Source organism: Mus musculus, chromosome 8, assembly GCF_000001635.26.
Source record: "Mus musculus strain C57BL/6J chromosome 8, GRCm38.p6 C57BL/6J".
Taxonomy (NCBI): Eukaryota; Metazoa; Chordata; class Mammalia; order Rodentia; family Muridae; genus Mus; species Mus musculus.
The window spans coordinates 69205380-69230977 of record NC_000074.6 but is presented as its reverse complement, the minus strand read 5'-3'; the positions used below and the strand labels follow the sequence as shown (position 1 = coordinate 69230977).

At 40.5% G+C, this 25598-nt stretch overlaps 1 protein-coding gene, 1 long non-coding RNA gene and 1 pseudogene across 6 annotated transcripts; 2 read left to right on the top strand and 1 right to left on the bottom strand.

The window, feature by feature from the left end:
- Positions 1–438: 438 nt before the first annotated feature.
- On the bottom strand, positions 439–21960 carry Zfp930 (zinc finger protein 930). 4 transcript variants are annotated; one of them, XM_030243455.1, is made up of 5 exons: positions 21819–21960; positions 12590–13464; positions 4509–4635; positions 4249–4306; positions 442–3135 (listed from the first exon to the last, which is right to left on the bottom strand). In XM_030243455.1, the coding sequence occupies exons 3-5, from the start codon at positions 4540–4542 to the stop codon at positions 1998–2000; spliced, it is 1230 nt and encodes a 409-aa protein (XP_030099315.1). In that variant the 5' UTR covers positions 4543–4635; positions 12590–13464; positions 21819–21960; the 3' UTR covers positions 442–1997. The 4 variants fall into 4 exon arrangements, with proteins under 4 accessions (NP_001013397.2, XP_030099315.1, XP_030099314.1 ...); XM_030243454.1 differs by having other exon boundaries at positions 13436–13464; NM_001013379.2 differs by lacking the exon at positions 12590–13464 and having other exon boundaries at positions 439–3135; positions 21819–21932.
- Gm33178 lies at positions 5158–5519 on the top strand (annotated as a pseudogene).
- A 20-nt stretch (positions 21961–21980) lies between the features above and the next one.
- On the top strand, positions 21981–24602 carry Gm39188. Of its 2 annotated transcripts, none has more exons than XR_870487.2 (2): positions 21981–22090; positions 24279–24602. It is a non-coding gene; the product is annotated as a predicted gene, 39188 (long non-coding RNA). The 2 variants fall into 2 exon arrangements; XR_870488.3 differs by having other exon boundaries at positions 21981–22119.
- The last annotated feature ends 996 nt before the right edge of the window (positions 24603–25598 follow it).

The following is a 25598-nucleotide window of genomic DNA, read 5'->3' as shown; positions in this document are numbered from 1 at the left end:
TTGCATGGAAATGAAAAGAACTCGGAAGGGGGGGGGGCATCCTAGAGATGGCCCAGCAGGAGCTCTGTGGCCTCGCAGGGTTGGTGAGTTGGTGGGTTGAGAAACTGAGTGAGTGACATCACCTGGCACAGGGGCTAACTCTAGAGAGTTGATGGCGGAGGCAGGAGCATGGCCTGACCCCACTGGAGTTGGCAGGCACTTTTTTTTTTAATATTTCCTGCAACAGAACTCCACCATTATACGTGAGTAAACATGGTAAATAATTTACTTCCTTCAAGGTTACAAGAGATAAAACGAGATCTTTTTCTTGAAACTGAAGAAAACTATGATGTCTAACATCTTCAGCAAATTGTTTACATGTATAGAGTTTTGCCTTCCTATTTCATGATACCAAGAGAATGTATAAAGGCTTTAAAATATTTACAGGACAAGGGTCATGGCTAAGTAGTTAAAACATGTTTATTCCATGTTCCAAGGTCAAGTTCTTGACAACTTCCTGAAATCTTTGGTACAAAAATATACAAGAGTCTAACTTTCTTGGAAACCAGCAGACACACACATGTACTCACAGAAAGACACACTAACAATGCATAATTAAATTTTAAACAAATCACTAAACAAATACAATTTGCACTCATGACTGTTTTTCTCCTCTAAGCCTTCATTGGTATAGCCCAGATGATGAGGCACCTAAAGGCTCATTTCCAGGGTTTTTCTTCTTCATGAAAAGGTTAACTTCCCAAAAGGAAAGGATTTGAGCTGGAATTCAGAAAACCAACCCTTCTCAATGGGAAAGATTCAGTAAATGACACCCCACCTGGAGGAAACATGTCACAGCACTTGAATGCGAGCTTTAAACTTCCTGCTTTACTGCCATGTTTCCCACTTGTTGCCATGCCATGTTGATGGTAATCCCATACATCTCTGGTGCCATGAGCCCAAATAAAGTGTTTGATAAGTTACCAAAGATGTTATATCACAGCATCAGAAAAGTTACTAAGACAGACCCATAAAGTTTTACACTTAAATAACTTATTTGATGTAATTGAAGAGGTGAATGAAATCTAAATGTTGCTACCTAATAGTGTAAATTCAGAGGGCTTTTATCTATGAGTTTGTAGGTGCAAACAAAATACAGATAGGCAAAAGGCTTAAAGAGATTGTGGACACTTGTCAGACTTTTTCCCCCAGAATAAAATGATCTTGTGTATTAAATGCAACTGGGCTGGCTAACAATCTTACCAAATACTTTATAGTCCCAGATTCCCTTCAGTATGGGTTCATGTCCTCAGAGAATGATACACAAAGGTATTAACACAGCAATTACATTCATAAGTTTACTCTCCAGTATGTATTGTGTTTTCAGAAATAATTGTAATATGCAAAGGCTTTTCCACATTGCTTACATTCAGAATAAATCTCCAGTATGTTTTTTTGTTGTTGCTGTTGTTACCTTTAATTTAGAGGCTACTATTGTGAAAAGGCTTCCTCACACTGACTATGTTTGCAGGGTTTCTATCTGGTGAGTGTCCTTTTAGGTATTAGATAACTACCATGTGAAAAGGCTTTACTACACTTCTTACATAGGGTTTCTCTTCAATATATGTTTTTCTGTGTATTTGAAGATAACTCTGTTGTGCAAAGGCTTTATCTATCTCACTGACTACATTGATACAGTTTCTCTAGACTATGTTTTATTTCATGTTTCTGGAGATGACTCTGTCGTGAAAAGGCTTTACCTCATTGCTTGCATTCATAGGGTTTCTCTACAGTAAGTACACCTTCATGTTTTCAACGTGTACAGTAATGTGCAAATGCTTTTTACCACACTGACTACACTCATAAGATTTCTCTCCAGAATGTGTTCCTCTATGTATTTGGAAATAATTGTGAACAGCAAAGGCTTTACCACATTGGCTACATTTATAGGGTTTCTCTCCAGTATGATTTATTTCATTATTCTGAAAAGTACAGAAAATTGCAAAGGCTTTAACACATTAATTGCATACATCGAGTTTCTCTCCATTATGTGTTCTTTTATGCATTTGGAGACTGCTGGGTTCCGAAAAGGCTTTACCACACTGATTACATTCATAGGGCTTCTCTCCAGTATGTGTTCTTTTATGTTTCTGGAGATGACCCTGTTGTGTAAAGGCTTTACCACACTCATTACATTCATAAGGTTTCTCTCCAGTATGTGTTCTTTTATGTTGTTGGAGACTACTGTGTCGTGAAAAGGCTTTACCACATTGACTACATTCATAGGGCTTCTGTCCAGTATGTGTTCTCTTATGCTTTCGAAGACTACTGTGTTGTGAAAAGGCTTTACCACATTGCTTGCATTCGTAGGGTTTCTCTCCAGTATGTGTTCTTTTATGCATTTGGAGACTACTATGTTGTGAAAAGGCTTTACCACATTCATTACATTCATAAGGTATCTCTCCAGTATGTGTTCTTTTATGTTGTTGGAGACTACTATGTTGTGAAAAGGCTTTACCACACTCATTACATTCATAGGGTTTCTCCCCAGTATGTGTTCTTTTATGCTTTCGGAGATTACTGTATTGTGAAAAAGCTTTACCACATTCATTACATTCATAGGGTTTCTCTCCAGTATGTGTTCTTTTATGGTTTTGGAGACTACTGTGTTGTGAAAAGGCTTTACCACACTCATTACATTCATAGGGTTTCTCTCCAGTATGTGTTCTTTTATGGTTTTGGAGATGACTCTGTTGTGCAAAGGCTTTACCACATTCATTACATTCATAGGGTTTCTCTCCAGTATGTGTAGAACCATGTTTCCGAAGAGTAGAGTAATGTGCAAATCCTTTACCACATTCATAACATTCGTAGGGTTTCTCTCCAGTGTGTGTTCTTTTATGGTTTTGGAGGTAAGCTTGTTGTGTAAAGCCTTTACCACATTCATTACATTCATAGGCTTTCTCTCCAGTATGTGTTCGTTCATGTTTTTGAAGAGTACAGTAATCTACAAAGGCTTTACCACATTGATTACATTTATAAGGTTTCTCTCCAGTATGAATTCTTTCATGCCTTTGAAGACCAATGTGACGTGTAGAGGCTTTACCACATTGAGTATATTCATAGGGTTTCTCTCTGGTAAGACTTCCTTTATGCCTGTGAAGACAATTAACATGTGTAAACACTTTACCACATTGATTACAGAGATGAATCTTTTTATTTGTATGATTTAATTTAACAATTTTGTCTAGTTTACTCTAAAAAGGAATCAAATCTTAAGGTTTTATCACTTGTTTGAATTCATAAGTTTGTATTTTATTATGGTTTCTTTTGTGTATTTGAAGATACCTGTGGTGGTTAAAGCTTTTAGCACATGGTTCGTCTTTATAACATCCTTTTCTCATGTGAGTTTCTCCATATTTTTAAGAGAACTGGAAGAACTCAGAGCTTTGCCTCAGTGATAGAACTCATCGTTTTGCTATAAAGTGAGTCACATTACATTTGCAAAGTGAACCAGGATAAATAGAAGAATTTCCATTTTCTTTTACTCAAAGGCTTTTCTGCAGTGTGAATGTATTTACATATTACCAATGAAATTGGATATACAATTAATTGTAAACTCATATCACTTTCACAATCTACTCAAAGTGGGGACAACTGCAAATCTTCTAATTGTTGTGGGAGAAAGAGGTACCTTCCATATTCAGGATGCTCACATGGCTTTTATCTAATGTGACACATATCAATTATGGCAAGAATAAAAAATAAAAGATTTCCACACTGCATTCATTCAGTTTAACTGTTTGTTTATCACAGTGACATAATATGAGGATAAAGTTTTCTCTACCATAACCTTCATGAATCTCATAAATTACCCCTCTCACTAAACTTTGGTAAATCATTAAACGTATATGAGTAATATGGGATTTATTGTGGAATATTTGCCTATTAGGAGATTTTAGACATATACTTGTCATCTAATCTATGTATATGTCCTTTGCAATAACTGAGTGGCATCAACCTAAATCAATTGGCAGTTCTATAGAGCAGTTCTCATGGGGATATAACTAAAATGTAATAGCTGTTAAGTCATTGTTTCCTTGTGCTTTTTCCGACTACCTAACATTGAGGTTCGTGGTGTTGTGAGAATTTACTAACCATCAATACACTTAAAGCTGTGCTTGTCTACACTGAGTTCTCTTAAAACTTCTAGGGGACATTCAAATTTCTTCAAAGGCATATTTATATCAGCTTGAACATGACACTTACCTTCCAGGTATTCTAAAATTTTGAAGATGTTCAATAATTTTGTCTTCTGGTTTGTAACCTAAAATATATTACCAGAAAATGTATGATATATGGTTGAAAACTGACGAAAAGTTAAGTTACTCTCCTCAATGAACCTTAGAACCATGCCTGATTTATTTACCACACTGTTCCTCTTTCACAATGAAAATAAAGAAGAGCTCAATAACCAAGAAACACCTTTCCTCATCTTTTAAAAAGCAAATTAAACTTCACAGTCTTACCTATAGCAACGAGGTTCTTGTAGGTCTCCAGCATGACATCTGTGTAGAGATTCCTCTGGGTATGATCCAGCAAGGCCCACTCTTCCGGAGTGAAATTAATGTGGACATCATCATATGTCAGTGCGTCCTAAAATATCCATAATGCATGGGTTCAACAGAAAGCATAGTGCTGACAACGTGTAAAATATATATTTCTTTAACAATAGATTCATATAACTCTGGTGATTTCCACACTTACTCCATGACACAGAAGTTCTAATGTAATCACCAAGTCATTTTAGAAGGAAATTGAAAAGGAGGTCCACCCCTGTCATTTCTGGGCCCTTTAAACAGGATATAAACTTGCAGGAGAAAGGCCTATTAACAGCCATATAGTCAGAGATAGACAGATCAATACTACACATATCGGAGAAATGGTCTGAATGATGACTAACTGCAAAAAAAGATAGGCAAGCTGGGTGTATTGGCTCACACCTTTAATTGTACCACCCAGGAGGTAGAGGTACATTAATCTCATTGAACTGGAGACCAGCCTAAGCCTATGTAATGATTTTCAGGACTGCTTGAGGTAAATATTAAGAACCTGCCACCTGGGTGTAGAGGCAGCCGCTCCGATCGAGGGGTGGGCAGCGGCAGGGTCGGTAGCTAGCGGGGTGCAACGCTCACCGGTGGCCGCAATGAGTTTACCCCTCAATCCCAAGTCTTTTCTCAATGCACTGACAGGAAAGCCAGTGAAGGTGAAACTTAAGTGGGGCATGGAGTACAGGGCTACCTGGTCTCCCTGGATGGCTACATGAACATGCAGCTCGCAAATACTGAAGAATACATACATGGGGCATTGTCTGGACATCTGGGCAAAGTTCGAATAAGGTGTAATAATGTCCTCTACATCAGAGGCGTTGAAGAAGAAGAGGAAGATGGGGAAATGAGAGAATAGCATCTTGGATTGTGTGTGTGTGTGTGTGTGTGTGTGTGTGTGTGTGTGTGTGTGTATTTCTATACAATAAAGATTTGGGTTCCCCCCCCCCAAAAAAAAGAACCTGCCACCACCACCACCACCCCAAAAAACAACCACATAAACAAAATACATGCAAAAACTCTGAAGGTCTCAATGAACTTCTTACAAAAACTTATGCATACACTCCAGTTATGTATTTATCTTCTAGTAAATTGAGTGTCACTATTTAAGCTGTATGATTAAGAAAAAGTTACTAGAAGAGAATGCCTGTTAAAACAGATAAAGATGGACAGGTGAAAATATAAGCAATGTATATATAGACCTTAAAAAGCACACAGGGCAAGAGCAAGGAAAGAGGAACTAACAGCACATGGTCTTACAGATGAGATGGGTTCAAGTGTCAGTGTGTACATGAGGGCTCACAACAATCAATAATCCCAAGTTCAGAGGTTCTGAGGCCATCCTGTGACTACTGTTAGCACCATACACAAAACATGTGATGGGCATCCATGCTTACAGGCAAGAGACTCAGAATCACTAAAAAAATAAAAAACGTACAAATGACAAAGTCAGCTTTCTCCAAGACATGCAAGGATTGTTCAACATTAAAAGAAAGAAAGAGAGAAAGAGAGAAAGAGAGAAAGAGAGAAAGAGAGAAAGAGAGAAAGAGAGAAAGAGAGAAAGAGAGAAAGAGAGAAAGAGAGAGAGAAAGAGAGAAAGAAAGAAAGAAAGAAAGAAAGAAAGAAAGAAAGAAAGAAAGAAAGAAAGAAAGAAAGAAAGAAAGAAAGGAAGAAAGGAAGAAAGAAAATCAATCAATATATTCCACCACATAAAAGAAAAGAATTATTACACATGAAAGAAAAAAATCACCTGACCATCTCATTAGACACTGAAAAGGCCTTTGTCAAAATTCAATGCCTCTTCAAAATAAAAGTGTTCAGAGACTAGTAATACAGGTGATATTATGTGTATATACCTGCACATAATAAAGGCAATTTACAAAAAGCCTATAGCCAACAACAAATTAAATGGAGAGAAATTCAAAGACACTTTACAAATATCATTAAAAGAAAAAAAAAAAAACACCCAAGGTTGTCTACTCTATCCATATCTATTCAAAATAGTACTTGAAATTCTAGCTAGAGCAATAAGACAACTAATGGAGATCAAAGGAATACAAATTAGAAAGAAATTAGTTAAGTACCATTATTTGGAGATGATATAGTACAGATAAGCAGTACCAAAAATTCTACCAGTTGATAAACACCTCCAGCAAAATGGCCGAATACAAAATTACCTCAATAAGATAAAATAAAATAAAATCACAGCTCTCCTATATATGAATGACATGGGCAGAGAAGAACATTACAGAAAAGAACACTTCACAGTAACCACAAATAATATAAAATATGTTGGGGTAACTGACCACAAGCCAGTAAAAGACTTGTTTGACAAGAACTTAAAAGTCTTTGAAGAAAATATCAAAAATGAAAGATGTCCCCACACTCAAGCATTGGTAGAATTAACATAGTAAAAATGGACATTCTACCAAAAGCAATGTACAGATTCAACATAAGTCCCATTACATTCCAGCACAATTATTTTCAGACCTTGAAAGGACAATGCTTAATTTAATATGGTATAATAAAAAACTCAAGAGACCTAAACCTCATCCTGAACAATAACAGGAATTCTGGAGGTATCACCATCCCTGATATCAAGTTGTACTGCAGAGATATAGTAATAAAAATGTCATAGTATTAGCATTAAAAATGACATCCATCAATGCAAGCAAATCAAAGACTCACACATAAATCCACATACCTATGGACATTTAATTTTTGATAAATAAGCTGGAAAGATACAATAGAGAAAAGAACGCATCTTCAACAAATGGAACTGGCCTAACTGGCTATGCATATGGGAGTATGAGTACATTTATATTAATCACCCTGTGCAAAACAACTTCAAATGAACCATAAATCCCAACATAAGAAGATCAACACTGAGCCTGATGGAAGAGAGGATAAGGAATATCCTTTGAGACATTCACACACAAGACAACTTCCTAAACAGAACACCAACCGTGCTAGCACTAAGATCAACAATTAATGAATTGGACCTAATGATACTAAAAAGCATCTCTAGCACAAAGGACAACTTCAGTAGGACAAAACTGACCTGGACAATGAGAAAAGATTTTACCAACTCCACATCTCACTGAGGACTATAACCAAAATATATAAAGAACTCAACAAGCTAAACATCAACAAACCAAACAATTCAAGTACAAAATACGGTACGGGTCTAAACAGAGAATCCTCAATAGTGGAATCACAAATGGCTAACAAACACTTAAAGAAATCTTCAACATCTTCAGGGAAATTCAAATCAATTCCATTATGAGATTCCACCTTACAACTGTTAGAATGGCTAAGATCAACAGAATAAGTGACAGCTCACACTGGCAAGGATGTAAAACAAGGAGAAAACTAACCCATTCCTGTTGGGAGAACAAACTTGACAGCCACTATGGAAAGTGATATGGTGGTACCTCAGAAAGTTGGGAATCAAGACTTCAAGACACAGGTATACCACTCTTGGGCATATACCAAAAAAGACGCTCTATCTTAACACAAGGACACTTTATCAATTATATTTATAGACTATTTATACATAGTAGCCAGAAAGTAAAAAGATTCTAGACATCCCTCAGTGGAAGAATGATTAAAGAAAATGTGGTATATTTAAACAATAGTATATTATTAGTCAACTGTTAGAAAAAAAACAGGGTCATAAAATTTGCAGGCAAATGCATGAAATGAGAAAACATCATCTTGAGTGTGGTAACCCAGACTCAGAAAGACAAACATAGTATATATTCACTGAAAATTAGATATTAGCTATTAAGTGAAGGCTAATCACACTGTAATCCATGAACTAAGAGAGACTAAGTAATAAGAAGGGTGGGGTGGGGATGGGCAAGGATCTCCTTCCAAACTGGAAATAGAACAGATTTTTCTTGAGTGGACTAGGATGAGGAGTGCAGTGTGCGGATGGGAACAGGGTGAATGGATGGGGAAGGGAGGGCTGGACAGAGTGAGTTTGAGGAGAGACTACTGGAATAGCTGGACTTTTATGGGCATGGGCCAATGCGGAAACCCAGGGCAGTGGAACTTTCCTGGAACCTATGAAGGTGATGTCTCAATGTCTCATAGAAACGGAGGATATGAAACCTAAATAAAGGATCACCTCTAATCAGGGCAGGCTTCCCCTGGTGGGACTGAGACACCAACTCAGCCAAAAAACCCTTCGACCCACAACTTGCCTGCAAGATGTGCTGGTGGCTCAGAGCTTGTGGGTTTGGCCAACCAATGCTTGACCTAACTTGAGATCCAAGCCACGAAAGGAAGTCCATGCACGACACTGCCTGGATGGCCAGGTGGATGGCTCAGAGATCTAAGGTTGAGCCAAATGTGACTGATTCAATTGTTTTCAATTTAATTATTCCTAATGATATCCTGCTATATTCATAGATGCTGCCTAGCTCAATAGTCAACAGAGAGGCTTGCTCCAGCAGCTAATGGGAACAAATGCAGATACCCACATTCAAACATTAGGCAGAGTTCCAGGAACCCAGGGGAAGAGAGAAGGAAGAACGGTTGGAACCACAGGTGTTGAAGACACCATAAGAACCCAGAAGAGAAGAAAGTAAGGATGGCCCATAGGGGCTCAAGGAGACAAAACGACGATTATGGTGCCTGCTTGGGTCTGTGCTAGGCCCTCTGCGTACATGCTGTGGTTGTTCACTTGGGGTTTGTATAGGGGTGGAGGTCTCTCTGAATCTTTGTCCACTCATGCAACCCTTTTTCTCCTACTGGGTGGCCTTGTGCAACTTAACTTGGTTTATGCCTAGTTTTATTGCATCTTGTTATATCTTATCTAGTTGATATCAGTGGGAAACCTTTTTTTTTCTGAAGGAAAAAGGAGAAAAAGTGGACACAGTGGAGAGCAAAAATGGGACAGGGTGCTTAAAGGACTGAAGGAAGGAGAGGCTTTGGTCAGGGTGTATTGTATGAGAGAATAAAGAAAAAGAAGATGAAGACATTAAACAAAGACTTTACAACTCCCACAAAATTAACTTAAAGTGACCCCTAAACTGTTATGGTCTTGACTCTCCAGTGACTGCTATTGCTTCCAAACAGAAAGGTCCCATGCTCTAGAGTACTGTCTGGAAATGGACATAATCAGAAAGGCCTGCTATGACTCTGCAACCCCTTAGGTTCCCTTGTGGTTTCGGGTAAACACAGACCCACTAAAGCCCACACCCAAAATGACATAGAAGAAAATGTAATGTCTACTCCTGCCACATGGGCTATGGCACAAATGTAGAATCTGTCTCATCCACCCACTCAAACCAGTGCATACCTGAGAAACCTCTGCAGCTTAGAAACTGTTTTTCACCCTTGGAACTGAATTTCTCTAAATCACAGAAAGTAAGAACTATTTTTTATTTTATTTTATTTACTCAGTCATTTGTTTTCTAGGGTTTTTTTTTTTTTTTTTTTAGGGTGGGGGTAGGGGTCTCCATGTAATCCTGGAACTGTCCTGAAACTCATTCTGTAGACCAGGCTGGCCTTGAACTCAGCCTGCCTCTACCTCCTAAGTGCTGGGATTAAAGGTGTGCACCACCATCCCCAAGCTTTTTAATGTTTGTATTTATGTGTATATGTGTATGTATCTATGGTGTGTGTGTGTGTGTGTGTGTGTGTGTGTGTACCAAAGGAGGTAAGAGTAAACCAGATCCTGTTGTGAGCCGCATGATATAGGTCCTGGGAAATGAACTCTGGTTTTCTGAAAATGCATCAACTGCTCTTAACCAATAAGCCATGGCTCCAGCAGCCCTAGGATCCTAATCAAGTCTTGCTAAAGGATCATCAAGTCTCTCCTACCAACTTCCAAACTATTTGTAATGAAAGTGGAATGCAATACTCAAAACTTCTAGAAACTGGACTTTCAGTGTTCAAATCTGTATTCCCACGACACCAAAATCAATGCTTATGTGTTACAAGGACCACAGCATCCCATAGCTGTGGCTGCAGAGCCTGTCTTTCCCCCAGGGAATCCACTCTCAGGAAGGTTCATAGGTCAGACCACTGCTCAGGTTGTCATATGGACAAATAGAACCATAGTCTGGTTCACAGTCCATCCCAGTCCCAGTCCCTGATCTGACAGATCAGCTGGTTTGCTCCCCCCTAACTGGGGACAGTGATCCCCACAGTCTCCATGGTATGGCTGGTTGGCTTCACAGCTGCCTATAGCAGCACCAAAGGAGAATCCTGAAAGGAGCCCACAAACTACCTTCCACTGGTGCTTCTGATTGCTAGGCCTCCCCATAGTTGCTCATTAGCTAGGGCTACCCAGCTGGGTCTCAGGACAGTAGTAGATTCCCCTGGGTGAACAGAAGTCAAGTTAATCAGGCAGCGGGCAGACTGGGCCCTAGTCTGGAAAATTGGCATTTTAGAAGAAACTCTTTCAGTCTCACAAACACTGCCTGTTCCTCTTCCAAGACATGAGATCCCTTTTGTGTCTGGTCCATTACACACTCAATGTCCAGTGGAGCCATTTCTGTGTCTCACAGCTGAGAAGTCCTACAGCCAAACACAGGTCAAATTTAAACAGTAACAACAATTAAACCAAAAAAAGGAGATGAAATTCAATACACAGAGGAATATATTAGAGAAAGGAAAAAGAATTAGGAAATGATATAATTAGAATATCAAAAAAAATTTCTTTAAAGTGGAAACCAGCTTTATGTCCCCACATGCACCAGGGACAAGCAGTCTGTAGAAGACCACACCTAGGATCACTCACACCTTCTCTCTCAGGATCTCCATTTGCAGCCAAGAAAAGCAACACTCCTGTCAGACACGGCCATGTCAGTTTGTCCACATCTTCTATATTGGTTGAACTAATATAACTACAAGAATTTGGTTTCTAGAACAAAATTCTGTTCATTTTTTAGATTCTTGAGCGCCTGGTCTGTGGACCCAAGAAATGGCCTTCAGGACTTTTATTGATCATCTAAAATTGATTACCTGAGTTATCTGCTACCAAAGCTGGAAAGCTCCTACCTTCCTTCCTACCCTCCCGCTTCTGTGCTGTGACTACACCAGTTCCAAAGAGGGTCAGTGAACAAAATTCTTACACAGGTCCCTCTTCATTTGCCGTTCCCCAATAAAAGTCAGGGAGGGCAGAGGACAACCACTCACTGGTCTCTTTTTCAGTCTTACTGACCGGCCTGGAAGGAGTTGCAGGACTGCCTTTCAAGCACTAGGCAGCACAGGCAGAATTAGGTGTGGAAAGCAATTTGCAACTACATAGTCTGAGACTAGCCTGAGCTACAGGAGACATTGTTCTAAATAATAAATAAATAAATAAATAGCTCTTGAGAAACACAGAATAAGCTGGGCGTGGTGGCGCATGCCTTTAATCCCAGCACTCAGGAGGCAGAGGCAGGCGGATTTCTGAGTTCGAGGCCAGCCTGGTCTACAAAGTGAGTTCCAGGACAGCCAGGGCTACACAGAGAAACCCTGTCTCGAACACTCCCCCCCCCCCCCCCCGCAAAAAAAAAAAAAAAAAAAAAAAAGAGAAACACAGAATAAAATTCTTAATGACCAGGAAACATTGGAGAGTAGAAACAGACAAAGATTACAAAAGTGACATATTTAGAGCAAATGAAATTTAAAAGATGATACACATAATTTTTTTTTTAAAGGTAAAAATAGCCAGGCAGTGGTAGCGCATGCCTTTAATCCCAGCACTTGAGAGGCAGAGGCAAGCAGATTTCTGAGTTCGAGGCCAGCCTGGTCTACAGAGTGAGTTCCAGGACAGCCAGGGTTACACAGAGAAACCCTGCCTCAAAAAAAAAAAAAAAAAAAAAAGGTAAAAATAACTGAAAAGGACCTCGAAAAAGAGTAGATCCTTCCTTTGTAGAGAGACTGTCATTAATACAATACTGATAGACTGTGGCGTCATAGGATATGTGTCTTAATGTTTCTATTCCTGCACAAACATCATGTCCAAGAAGCAAATTGGGGAGGAAAGGGCTTATTCAGCTTACACTTCCACACTGGGGTTCATCACCAAGGAAGTCAGGACTGGAACTCAAGCAGGTCAGGAAGCAGGAGCTGATGCAGAGTCCATGGAGGGTCGTTCCTTACTGGCTTGCTTCCCCTGGCTTGCTCAGCCTGCTCTCTTATAGAACCCAAGACTACCAGCTCAGAGAAGGTCCCACCCTCAAGGGGCCTTTCCCACTAATTGAGGAAATGCCTTACAGTTGGATCTCATGGAGGCATTTCCTCAACTGAAGCTCCTTTCTCTGTGATAACTCCAGTTGTGTCAAGTTGACACAAAACCAGCCAGTACACCAGGTTTGGCAATGATCCTTCTGTTTCTATTTTGTGGGATGATTTGAAAAGTACTGGTATTCATTCTTCTTTAAAGGTCTTGTAGAATTCTGTGCTAAAACCATTTGGTCCTGGGCTTTTTGTTTTGGGTGGGAGACTTTTAATGGCTGCTTCTAGTTCCTTAGTTTTATGGATCTATTTAAATTGTTTACCGCATCATGATTTAGCTTTGGTAAGTGGAATCTAGGAAGAAAATCATTCATTCCATTTAGATTTTCAAACTTTGTACAGTATAGGTTTTTGAAGACCTTTTCATTTCTGATTTTTGTAGTTTGAATATTGTCTTAGTTTGAATTGTTCCTGTCTAAAGAATTACAGGGACAAAAATGGAGTAGATACTGAAGGAATGGCTGACCAGTTAGTTACTGGCCCAACTTGGGATCCATGCCATGGGTGGGCATCAAACCCATACACTATTACTGATGTCATGTTGAACTTGCAGACAGGAGTCCTCTGAGAGGCTCTACCAGCAGCTGACTGAGACAGATGCAGACACTTACAGCCAATCATTGGATGGAGGTTGGAATCCCTATGGAAGAGACAGAGGAATGATTGAAGGAGCTGAAGGGGATAGCCACCCCACATAAATACCAACAGTATCAACTAAACTGGACCCCTGAGTGTTCAGAAACTAAGCCACCAAACAAAGAGCATACACTGGCTGGTCCAAGGCCCCAGGCACGTAGGTAGCAGAGAACTGACTGCTTAGTCTGGCCCCAATAGGACAGGATGTTCGAGAAGGGAGATATCGTGGGGCACCCTCTCAGAAGCAAAGAGAGGGGAACTCTGGGAGGGGGAAATGGACAGGGTTGCAACATTTGGGATATAAATAAAAAAGTAATATAAATAAATATATAAATAAAATATTTGAAAAGAAAAGAAGAAAAAGAAACAGAAGGAACACTGCCAAATTCATTCTAGGAGGCCACAGACACTCTGATATCTCAATGGTAAGGTTTGGTGTATTGGTATGTATTGTAATGCTAAATTCCCTATCCCAAGGTCTAATTGCCTCAAGACAATGAGATCCATATGAATACCAGCTTTTGTGGTATAAACCTTGCCCTGAAAGTTATCCAAGATTCATCAAAAAGATGCCTACAGCAGGGCAGAAAAGAGGTAGACAGGGTTTGGTTCCTGGACTTGGGGCCTGAGACAGAGTCGATGAGGGAGAGAGAGGAGAAGAAGGAACAAGGCACCATGGCATAGGTGAATATTGAGCACAAGGCCATGATGGCTGCCACTTGGAGTAGGAGCAACAAAACATGGCAAGTGATATCTCAGGAATACTGAAAGGGAAATAGACAAAATAAGATAGAGAGTTGATATCTGCTCAGTCGTAGTGCCTTAAGGCTTAATATAAATAGAAAAGTTTTGCATCTTTTACATGGGAACTAAATGATCTAAGGTGGGGTAGAAACCCCCAAATAATGTTTACTACAACAGCTAAACCACAAAAAGTCACAATGAAGGAGAATTTCAGACCAATCTCATTTACGAACATTCATGCAAAAACAGTAAATAAAATATTTGCACACTAATTACAAGAACACATCAAAAAAAAAAAATCACCCACCATAACCCAGTAAGCTTCATTACACAAATGCAAGAATGGGACAACATATGAAAATCCACCAATGCAATGCAACATATAAATTAAATGAATAAAAAAATACCACACATGATTATCTCATTAGATGCTAAAAAAAAAACAAAAAAAAAAAAACAAAAAAAAAAAACTTTTGAAAAAATCCAAACCCTTTCATGATAAAAAAAAAATCTTGGAGAGATCATAGATACAAGGCATGCATCTAAAAATAAAGGCAGTAGGCAGAAAGCAAATAGCTAACATCAAACTAAATGGAGACAAACTTAAAGCAATTGCCTTAAAATCTGGGGCAAGACGAAGCTGTCCACTCTCTCCATATCTATTCAATATAGTACTTGAAGTTTGGCTAGAGCAATAAGAACACTAAAAGATCAAAGGGATAAAAATTGAAAAGGAAGAAATCAAAATATCACTATTTGCAGACAATATGAAAGTATACATAAGGGGCCCCAAAATTTTACCAAGGAACTCCTACAGGTGATAAACACCATCAGCAAAGTGGTTGGATACAAAATTAACTCAAAAAAAAACAAAAACAAACAAACAAACAAAAAAAACAGTAGACTTCTTTATACAAATAATCAACAGGCTAAAGAAAAAATTAGGGAAATAACACATTTCACAATAGCCACAAAAACTATAAAATAACTTGATGTAACTCTAACTAAGCAAGTCTTCAGGACAAGAACTTAAGCCTTTAAAGAAAGAAACTGAAGAACATTTCAGAAGATGGAAAAAATTCCTATACTCTTGGACTGGTATGATTAACAGAGCAAAAATGGGCATCACGCCAAAAGCAATCTATACATCAATGCAATTCCCATCAAAACTGCAAGATCATTCTTTACAGAGCTTGAAAGAACAATGCTGAATTTCAAATGAAAAAACAAAGCACCCAGGATAGCTAAAACAAATCTTTATGATGAAAGAACTTCTAGAGGTATCACCATCCCTGATCTCAATCTGTATTACAGAACAAGTGTAATAAAATCCACATGGTATTGTCATAAAAACAAACAAGGAGCCGGGCGTGGTGGCGCACACCTTTAATCCCAGCACTCGGGAGGCAGAGGCAGGCGGGTTTCTGAGTTCGAGGTCAGCCTGGTGTACAGAGTGAGTTCCAGGACAGCCAGGGCTATACAGAGAAACCCTGTCTCGAAAACAAACAAACAAACAAACAAGGTTATCAATAGAATAAATCGAAAACCCAGAAGTAAAGTCTCAAACATATTGACAATTGATTTTGTACAAAGAACCCCAAACTATACCATGGACCAAAGAAAGCATCTTCAACAAATGGTGCTGGTCTAACTAGATTATCTGAATATAGAAGACTGCAAATAGATCCATATATAGTACCCTGCACAAATCCAAGTGGATCAAAAGCCTCAACATAAAACAGGATATACTAAATCTGATAGAAGAGAAAGTGGAGAACAGCTTTGAATGCATTGTCATAGGAGACAACTTCCTGAACAAAACATCAACAGCTCAGGCGCAAAGATCAACAATTAATAAGTGGGGCCTCATGAAACTGAAAAGCTTCTATAAGGCAAAGGATACTGTCAAAGAACAAAACAGTAGTCTACAACATGGGAAAAGATCTTTACCAACCCTACACTCCACAGAGGGCTAATATCCAAACTATACAAACAACTCAAGAAATTAGACACCGGGCTGGTGAGATGGCTCAGTGGGTAAGAGCACCCGACTGTTCTTCCGAAGGTCCAGAGTTCAAATCCCAGCAACCACATGGTGGCTCACAACCATCTGTAACAAGATCTGACGCCCTCTTATGGAGTGTGTGAAGACAGCTACAGTGTACTTACATATAATAAATAAATAAATCTTTAAAAAAAAAAATTAGATACCAACAAACCAAACAACCAAATTTAAAATGGGGTGCAGAGCTAAAAAGAAAATTCTCAACAGAAAAATCTTTAATGGCTGAGAGGCATTATAAGAAAAATCTTCAGCATCCTTAGTCATCAGGGAAATGAAAATCAAAACCACTCTAGGATTTCATCTTGTACCCATCAGAATAGCTAAGATGAAAATCTCAAGTCACAGAACATACTGTCAATGATGTGGAGCAATGGGAACCCTTCCATTGCTTGTGGGAGTGCAAACTTGTACAATCACTTTGGAAATCAATTTGGTGTTGCCTTAGTCAGGGTTTTTGGTTTGGTTTGGTTTGGTTTGGTTTGGTTTTTGGTTTTTCGAGACAGAGTTTCTCTGTGTACCCCTGGCTGTCCTGGAACTCACTCTGTAGACCAGGCTGGCCTTGAACTCAGAAATCCGTCTGCCTCTGACTCCCAAGTGCTGGGATTAAAGGCATGCGCCACCACTGCCCAGCTTTAGTTAGGGTTTTATTGCTGTTAAGAGACAACATTTATATAGGAAACATACCTAAGTTTCCTATATAAGGAACACTTATATAGGAAACATTTCATTTGGCTGGCTTACAGTTTCTGAGGTTCAGTCCATTAGCATCACATCCGGAAGCATGGTAGCATGAATGCAGACATGGTGGTGTTGGAGAAAGAGCTCCAAGTTCTACAGTTTGATACAAAGGCAGACAGGAAAAGACTATCTTCCACAGCCAGCCAGGAGTAAGGTCTCTTCTGCACTGGGCATAGCTTGAGCACTAGGGGCCCTCAAAGCCCATACACAGAGAGAAACTTTCTCCAAGGATACACATATTCCAACAAAATCTCACCAACTAATAGTCCTATTTCACACAGGCCAAGCATATTCAAACCTCCACAGGGTTCTCAAAAAAAAAGGGGGGCAGAGGGGGGGGATTTCTACCCTAAGACCCAGCTATACCACTCCTGGGCATATAGCCAAAAGGTGCTCCACCATACAACAAGGACACCTGCTCACCTATTTTCCTAGAAGATCTATATATAATACTGTGAAATTAGAAACAACCCACATGTCCCTCATTGAAAAATGGATAAAGAAAATATGGTACAATTTACACAATGGACTACTACTCAGCTATTAAAAACAATGACATCATAAAATTTGCAGGTAAAGGAATGGAACTAAAAAAGATCAACCTGAGTGAGGTAACCAAGACTAGAAAAACAAACATGGTGTGTAGTGACCTATAAATATCCATAAAGTAAAGACTAACCATGCTACAACCCATAGACCCAAAGAAGCAAAGTAACAAACAGAGCTCAAGGGAGAACGCTTGAGTGTTGCTGAGAAAGGGAAATAAAACAGACCTCTGAGGCGGATGGAAGAAGAGAAGTGGGTGGGAGAGTGGGTGGAGGGAAGAACAGGAGTGTCCCAGTGTAGAGAGAATAGCTGGAGAGAGAACTGGGAGAGAGGACTGGGAAAAAGAACTGGAAGAAGGTGGGGGGAATATCTCTGTGACAAGCTAGAAATCCAGGACAATGGAAACTCCCAGGAATCTATGAGGGTAACCACAGCTAAGACTCCTAGCGAGAGGGAATATGGAACATGAAATGGTCCACTCCTGTAACCAGGCAAGACTTCCAACAGAGGGATGGGGATACCAACCTTGCCAAAAACCACTGACCCACACTTTTTTCTTGCCAAAACAAGTGCAGAGATAAAAGAGGGAGCAGAAAGTGAGGGAATGGACAACCAATGACTGTCCCAACTTGAGTCCCATACCATGAGAGAGCCCACCCTTGACCCTATTAATATTATTCTGCTATACTTGCAGAAGGGAGGCTAACATAAAAATCATCTGAGTGGCTTCACCTACCAGATGATGAAAACAGACGCTGAGACCCAAAGCCAAACATTAGGTAGAGCTTGGGGAAATCTTGTGGAAGAGAGGGAGGAAGGAAAGAGCCGGAGAGTTCAAGAACACCACATGAAAACCTACAGGATCAACTAAGCTGGGCACATAGGGGATCACAGAGACTGAACCACCACCCAGCAAACATGATGGGATAGACATAGTCCCCCTACACATTTATAAGAGATATACAGCTTGGTGCTCATGTGTGACCGCTAACAGCAGGAGCAGGGGCTGTGTCTGACTCTGTTGCCTGCCTTTAGATGTCCAATCCTACTACAACTTGATATGCCAAGATGGGTTGATATCCATGGGCGGTGTCCCCTTCTCTGAAGAGTAAGAAAGAGGTGCATAGAAGAAGGAAAGGTGAGAGGGAGGGACTAGAAGGAGAGAAGGGAGTGGAAGCTCTGATGGGGAAGTAAAGTAATTAATGAAAATTAAACATAAATTAAATAATAGATAGATAGATAGATAGATAGATAGATAGATAGATAGATAGATAGATAGATAGATGAACAAAGCAATATCCCTGGGCCTTTATGGATTAAGAAGCAGGGGCAGAGCCGGGCGTGGTGGCGCACGCCTTTAGTCCCAGCACTTGGGAGGTAGAGGCAGGCGAATTTCTGAGTTCGAGGCCAGCCTGGTCTATAGAGTGAGTTCCAGGACAGCCAGGGCTACACAGAGAAACCCTGTCTCGGGAAAAAAAAAAAAAAAAAAGAAGCAGGGGCAGAGAACCTGGAATGTCTGAGGCATTTCTCTCTGTAGATTTCATTGTTTCAATGGATAACTGCTTCTTTAATTAGAGAAATTAAAAAACACTAAGCTATAGAGAAGGTTCTGATGCTAAGGTCCTATTGCCTAATTGGTTCTTGACCCATCAATAAAGATGCTAGCAGCCATTGAGCTAAGTAACCGAGCAACTAAAGTTGAGGACAGATTTAGGGTGGTGGGACAAGAGTACTGGGGAGGGCACGCTTGCCTCAGAAGATAAATGATGCCCAGCAACTGACAAGGCAAGTTGAAATTGAGCAGTGTGTGTGCCTGGGTTTTTCATCCGAAGAGCCAATATTCTCTGGGTGGGGGCTGGTAGCACACAGGTTCCCAGAGTTAAGGTGGGGTAGCAAACTCAACACTAAGCAATTCTGTGATGAAGAAGTGGATATTGTCTTAGTAAAGTCCCAGAACTTCTCTGAGTTCCAATTTTCTCATATACAGAATGAGACATTAAATGATCTAGGGCCCTCTCAAAGCTCTAATATATTTTAACTTTTTTTTTCTATTCTATTTCACAAATCACAGGCTGTGTAGACACAAAGACCACTAGCAAGTGTCGGGAACTGCTTTAATTTTCTTTTTAAAAGCAAATAAAGTTATGGATCTGAGGGAGGGGCAGGGAGAATTAATAATTGACCTTGCTCCTGTACACAATATTAGCTGCTGGGGTCTGTAACCTGACACACTCAGCTACAGGCAGTGAGGGCCTATATCTCAAACCTCTGAGCTGGCTTAACTATTTCAACCAGGATTGCACATATCTGCATAGGAGAGTTCCTTAGCTGGAAATTCGATATCAACTGGCTCAAGGTAACCTCCCCAAATTGTACACCCACCAATCTGATCTGTCTTCGTTCACATGGCATGAATCAATACATGTCGAAAAATTACAAAACCACCCTCCTACTTCAATCAGGACCTTCTTCATAATGGGACTACTGGAGCTGACTGCCTTAAACTTCAGTCTGTGATCTAGCTATTGCCTTCCCCATTTCCCCCTGCACTGTATACAATAAACTGTTGCTCCTATTTTGGTCTGAAAGTAGAGACCATGCTCCACACACAAATCCTTTTACTACTGCTTAAATGATTCTTGTGGTCTAAGTGACTCAAATTGGTCATTTTAAAACTCTATGATGGTATAACCCCTTAATTTAAGAATTTTAGAATTTTAATTTTAGTCAAGTGGACAGCAAGATATATACCCTGTGGACATATAGACTTGTCTGTATCTAGGGTCAAGGCTACCTGAAACAATGTAACAGACAGAGCCTCAGAAACATTTTTCTGCAGGAGGTACAGGTGTTCTAGAATTAATGTGTCTGCCCAGAGAGAAATAACTTGATGAACGTAAGGTATTAATGAAGAAAAATTCTTGAAGAATAGCATGCATACAGCACTGGCTGGTGCTCAAAGAGGAGCCAGCCTAGGACACATTTTCCATCCTACATATGCTGCGTCAGGCCCCAGGTTACACGCTGAACAATTCACATAGAGACAGGAGAGTCCAATTTTAAGTTGCTAAGTGGTTACTTAGGCAGAAGAGAGGCTTACACAACAAAGTATTCCCAGGACTATTTCTTAAGTACACCAGTATCCTGGAACAGTAGACCATTCTTCAGTGTCAGGGTCCCTAGGTGAATATGCCAGACTGAGAAAGATTATAAAAGTATAAAGGAGAAAAGATAAAAGCTGGGGTGGGAAATCATAGAGAGCACACTAAGAAGTTAGAAGAGGACTGAGCTGGGTGTTAAGCTGAGGAGCAGCTAGCTCAGGTCAGCTCTCCAGCTCAGGTCAGCGCTGTGTGTAGCAGATAATGTAGTAATGATGTGACGGCTCCTTATAACTAATAAACGCAGAGGCCCACAGCAGGCAGGCCGAGATCTTGATGCTGCTACAGTGAAGACCATACTGCTGTCTGGCTTGCTAACAAAAGGACAACTGGCTGCATCTATATAAGAGGATCCATAGAAAGCAGCCACTGCCTAAGAAGAAAACAGGACTTTTATGGCACACCAGGCCTTAATGTTGGTTACATGACCCTACCTGCTCCTTTGAGCAGCTTCTTGGTCTCCTGCCACTTCTTAAGGGCATCGGTCTAGCGGCTGTTTAAGATCAGGGTTGTCTCCTTCCTTATGGTTGGAGCCAAATGTCTAGACAATCCTGGTGAACAAACATGCGTATCTAGCACTTCATCTCTTACAGACCTCATTAATACACTATATCTTTGGGTGTTTCAGAGGCAGCCCACCTTTAGCTAAACTCTACTCTGTGTGACTTATTCTCTCCGAAGCATTGGTAAATCCTTTGCATTATCATCTCAGCAAAATAGTGGAGTGCTACCAACACATAAGATTCCATGCACAATACCCACAAAATTAACTCCAAATGTGAAATCCGAAGAACAGAAATTCTAGAGATGCTAGCTAAACTAAAACGGCAACCTGCCGTCCTCTGATGCACAAGAAGCACGGTGATGTTGGCTACAAAGATGTTTCTACGCACACACCATGTCCCCAAAGCTCTACACAGACGCTGCCCACAGGGTGAAGTTCTTCAGAGGTCACCACTTTGGTACAGGGAACTACAGAGACCGCATGGGACTTCATACAACTCCACATCTGGCCCACTAGCTTCCATCCAGTCCAAGGGTAGCCTACCAAAAGGGATGCCGAGGCTCAGCAGCCCACTTCTCCCAAGACTGCGGTCCCTTGCTCACCATAGCGTGGCTTCCAAGCTCGCGTGCACCCCTCACAGATCCTGTTACACGCAAAGAACCGCTTGCATTTTCCCAGCTTCGGAACGGAGCCTGGAGCCTGGCGCCCGGAAGAGCCCGCCTCCCCGATGACGCTCCGACTGCAGGTTCTCATTGGCTGATGAGGCCTGAGTGACAAGAGTCCCTCCTTTGGCGTTGGAGTTTAAGGAACAGCACAGAACAGTATTTCCTGTTGCAGATATTTGCATTTCAGGAGTCCTTGCTCTTGACCTGAGGTAGCTTCACTTCTATCTTTCCTTGCGTGGTAGGCACTTTCCCCTTTTCCTCCTTGACACAAGGTAGCTAGTTTAAATAGCACATTACAAAATGTGGAGTGGAGTGTTTCTCCTGTCCCACAAGTGGAAGGGTGCCCACGATATTAATAATTAAGGAGATTTTAGAAAACAAATGTTTGTTCTGTGGGTTCACGGTGAGGTCAGGTGAGCTACAGCTACGTTCTACCTGGCTGGCAAAGGTACACTGGACAATCCTGAGAGAAAACCTGGAACCACATCACAAACACAATGAAATGTGTTTCTCCCACAAGAAGGCTGGATGGTGGATCCATCCCTATAGGAGTTTTCTTCCTGAAATTCAGGTCTATCTCTTGACAAATTAACACTAATGATAAGTGTAGTCTCCACGGTAACTTGAATAATTAGAAAGAAATGGTTCGAGGAAGAATGTTGTTTATGAACACTATTCCTAACATTTTTCTGAGTTAAGGTGAGAAAACGCAGCTGTATTAGTCAAGGTTCTCTAGATGAACAGAAATGATAAAAATGAGCGTCTCTTTCCCTCTCTGTATGTAGAAAGGGGATTTATTAAAACGGCTCGCAGGCTGTGGTCCAGCTAGACCAACAAGTGCTGTCTAGCAACTAAAATTGGAAGAATCCAGTAGTTCAGTCCATGAGGCTGCGTGTCTAAGCTGGGCTTCACTGTATACCACATTTTCAAAGAAGGAGGCTCTAAAGGAATGAACTTGCTAACCAAAGATAGGGCAGAGAGAGAGAGAGAGAGAAAGAGAGAGAGAGAGAGCTTCTTTCTTCTCTATTTATGTGGACTGTCACCAGAAGGTGTGGCCCAGATTAAAGGTGGATCTTATCGCCTCAAAAGACCCAGAAGCGTCTTCCCACTTCATAAGTTTTAATTAAGAAAAATCTCTCACAGGTATATGCAACTTTTTGGGTCTTAGTTAATTTGTAGTCAGTTTGTCTACCAAGAATAGCCATCATAACAGACAAGACAGAAAAACTTGGAAATATTTCTTACCAGCAGAAAGCAGGGAAATCATTTAACAAAAATAAAAGACAGGAAGCATGGGGGTTTTCTTTAGAGAGCCTGGACACATTCGCGTAGAGTTCTGCCTGATTTGGTGGTGTTCTTAGCTCAGCGTTGGACAGGAACATATACAATTTATTTTAAAAGACAGAAGGAAATGTCTCTGGCACGTTCATCTTGTACCTCAAGGTCATAATTGAAACTCATATGTTAATTGAACCCAGGGAGAATAAGACCACTACCACGATTTTGAGACAACTTGAACCACCTAAGAGCTGGCCATCAACTGGATCCTAAGTGCTGTAAGGAAACCAGACCTGAATCCACTTCTAGTGCCTCTTTTAAGTAGTAAAATCACAAGCTTCTGCCAAACAGGTTTACAGAAAACAGACAATGAGACAATAAGAAAATACAGGAATAAACAACCAAAGGAACAAAAATGTGGTCACCATAGAGGGTCAGGTATGTTCAGGATGTTCTCAGAAATATGAAGAGGCCAGGGGTCAAGCAGATCAGGCTCCAAGAAAAAGACTTAAATAGAGCAAATCAGTAAATGGGGTATTTTGAGCAATACAGCATAATGGCTCCTGCCTTCAAACTGAAGTCAGGTAGGTTCCTCACAAGTAAATGACACTGTGAATGTAGCTTACTTAGGAGCCAATACTACCTGTTAATTATGGCCAATACTACCTATTAATTATGATGTATGCTCTTAAAGGCAGATATATCAATGCAACAATTCTCGCAAACATACAGGAAAAGTCACCTATTTGCACAGTAGACGTACTTAGATGAACAGCTATGCTGAGCTATTCTATGCTCAGAAGAGCATTCTATGCTTTTGCCTCTGAGCAGGCTGGCTCAGAGGAAGGCCACAGCTGCTTCCATGCAGGACCAGAAAGAGTTCATTTTAACTAACCCTAGCTGCTGTCTGTCTTAGGACTGTGACAACACCAAAGAGTATGTTGAGTATTTTTCTTCATAAATGAATGGGGAGAGATTTTAGACATTAATTGGTATCCACATCACTGAAATAGCACGTCAAGGCACTGGAGAGATGGCTCAACAGTTTAGAGAGGTGGCTGCTCTTCTAGAGGATCCAGGTTTAATCCTTCTTTTTCTACCCTTTATTTTATATTTTAGTTACCTGGGTATCTGCCTAGTTGTGTCTGTACGCAGTACCGGCAGCATCCAGAAGAGGGCAGAAGATACCAACCATTGGAGTCACAGCACATTGTTAGCTACCATGTGTTACGGAAATGGAACCTGGGTCCTCTGGACAGCACTCAGTGCTCTTATCTGCTGAGCCAACTCTCCAGCCCCTCTTCTTTGAATTTAAGGTTTACTTTTGTACTTGTTCATTGAAATATATTGCATCTCATACACCCTTCCTTGTCCTCCCTCCTTCCCTTCCCAAATTCTTCCTTGTCATGCATGAGTAAGTACACTCTTAATATATGACTACAACCTGCTGAGTCTGTTGTTGTTGTTGTTGTTTGTTTGTTTGTTGTTTATTGTGTGTATATAGTTTCAGGAATGATTACATTGCATTAAGTGGCCAACTAGGGAGCGTATTCCTGCCTCAGGCAGATTCTCTGACTTACAGATGAATTGAACTGTTTAATGAACAGTGGGAGTCTAACCCCTCTAATGACCTAGGCTGTCTTGGACAGCAAGTATTATAAAGATTAGAAACCTAGGGATGGGAAAATACACGAGCAGTTGAGAACACTGCCGATTTTCTGAGGGCACCCAGGTTTCCTTCCCAGCACACTCAGCAGCTCACATCTATCCCTAACTCCAGCTTCAAGGAATCTGAAAAAATCTGTTCACCTCCTAGGCAGCCATAAATTCACCAAGCAGGAATGAGGCAAAGTCACATAAACAGGCAAAACTCCCATATACATGAAATACAAGTGAAATACTTTTTCTTAAAATGAAGAAAAAGAGGAAGGGGTGAGGGGAGACACCTGGCACCATAAAGCTTATTTTTTTCAAGCTTGGTGTGGTTTTGCATTCCTTTAATCCCAGCAAGCAGGTCACAGAGGCAGAAAAATTACTGTAATTTTGAGGAAAGCCTGTGCTATATAACACTCACACACAAACACACACACACACACAAGGAAAGAAGAACAAAACTAAATAATAGAGGAAAAGGAGCATGGGGGAATTGGGAGAGTGTAAGACCTCTGCTCTAGAGCTACAGTTAAAACACACCCCTTCCTGGGTTCCTCTACTTGGAAGGGGAGATTTTTCTGTGTTCTGATCTTCCACAGAACACTTCTGTATAGTTACCTTTCTCTTGCTATTATAAAACTCAACCAGGACCAAGCCAATTTATAAAAGAAAGTATTGGGCTTATAGATCCAGAGTCAGAGACGTTGCTCACATAATAAACACATAACAGCAGGAAGACCTGAGAGCTCACAGTTTGAACCTTAGGTATGAGGTAGAGAATACACT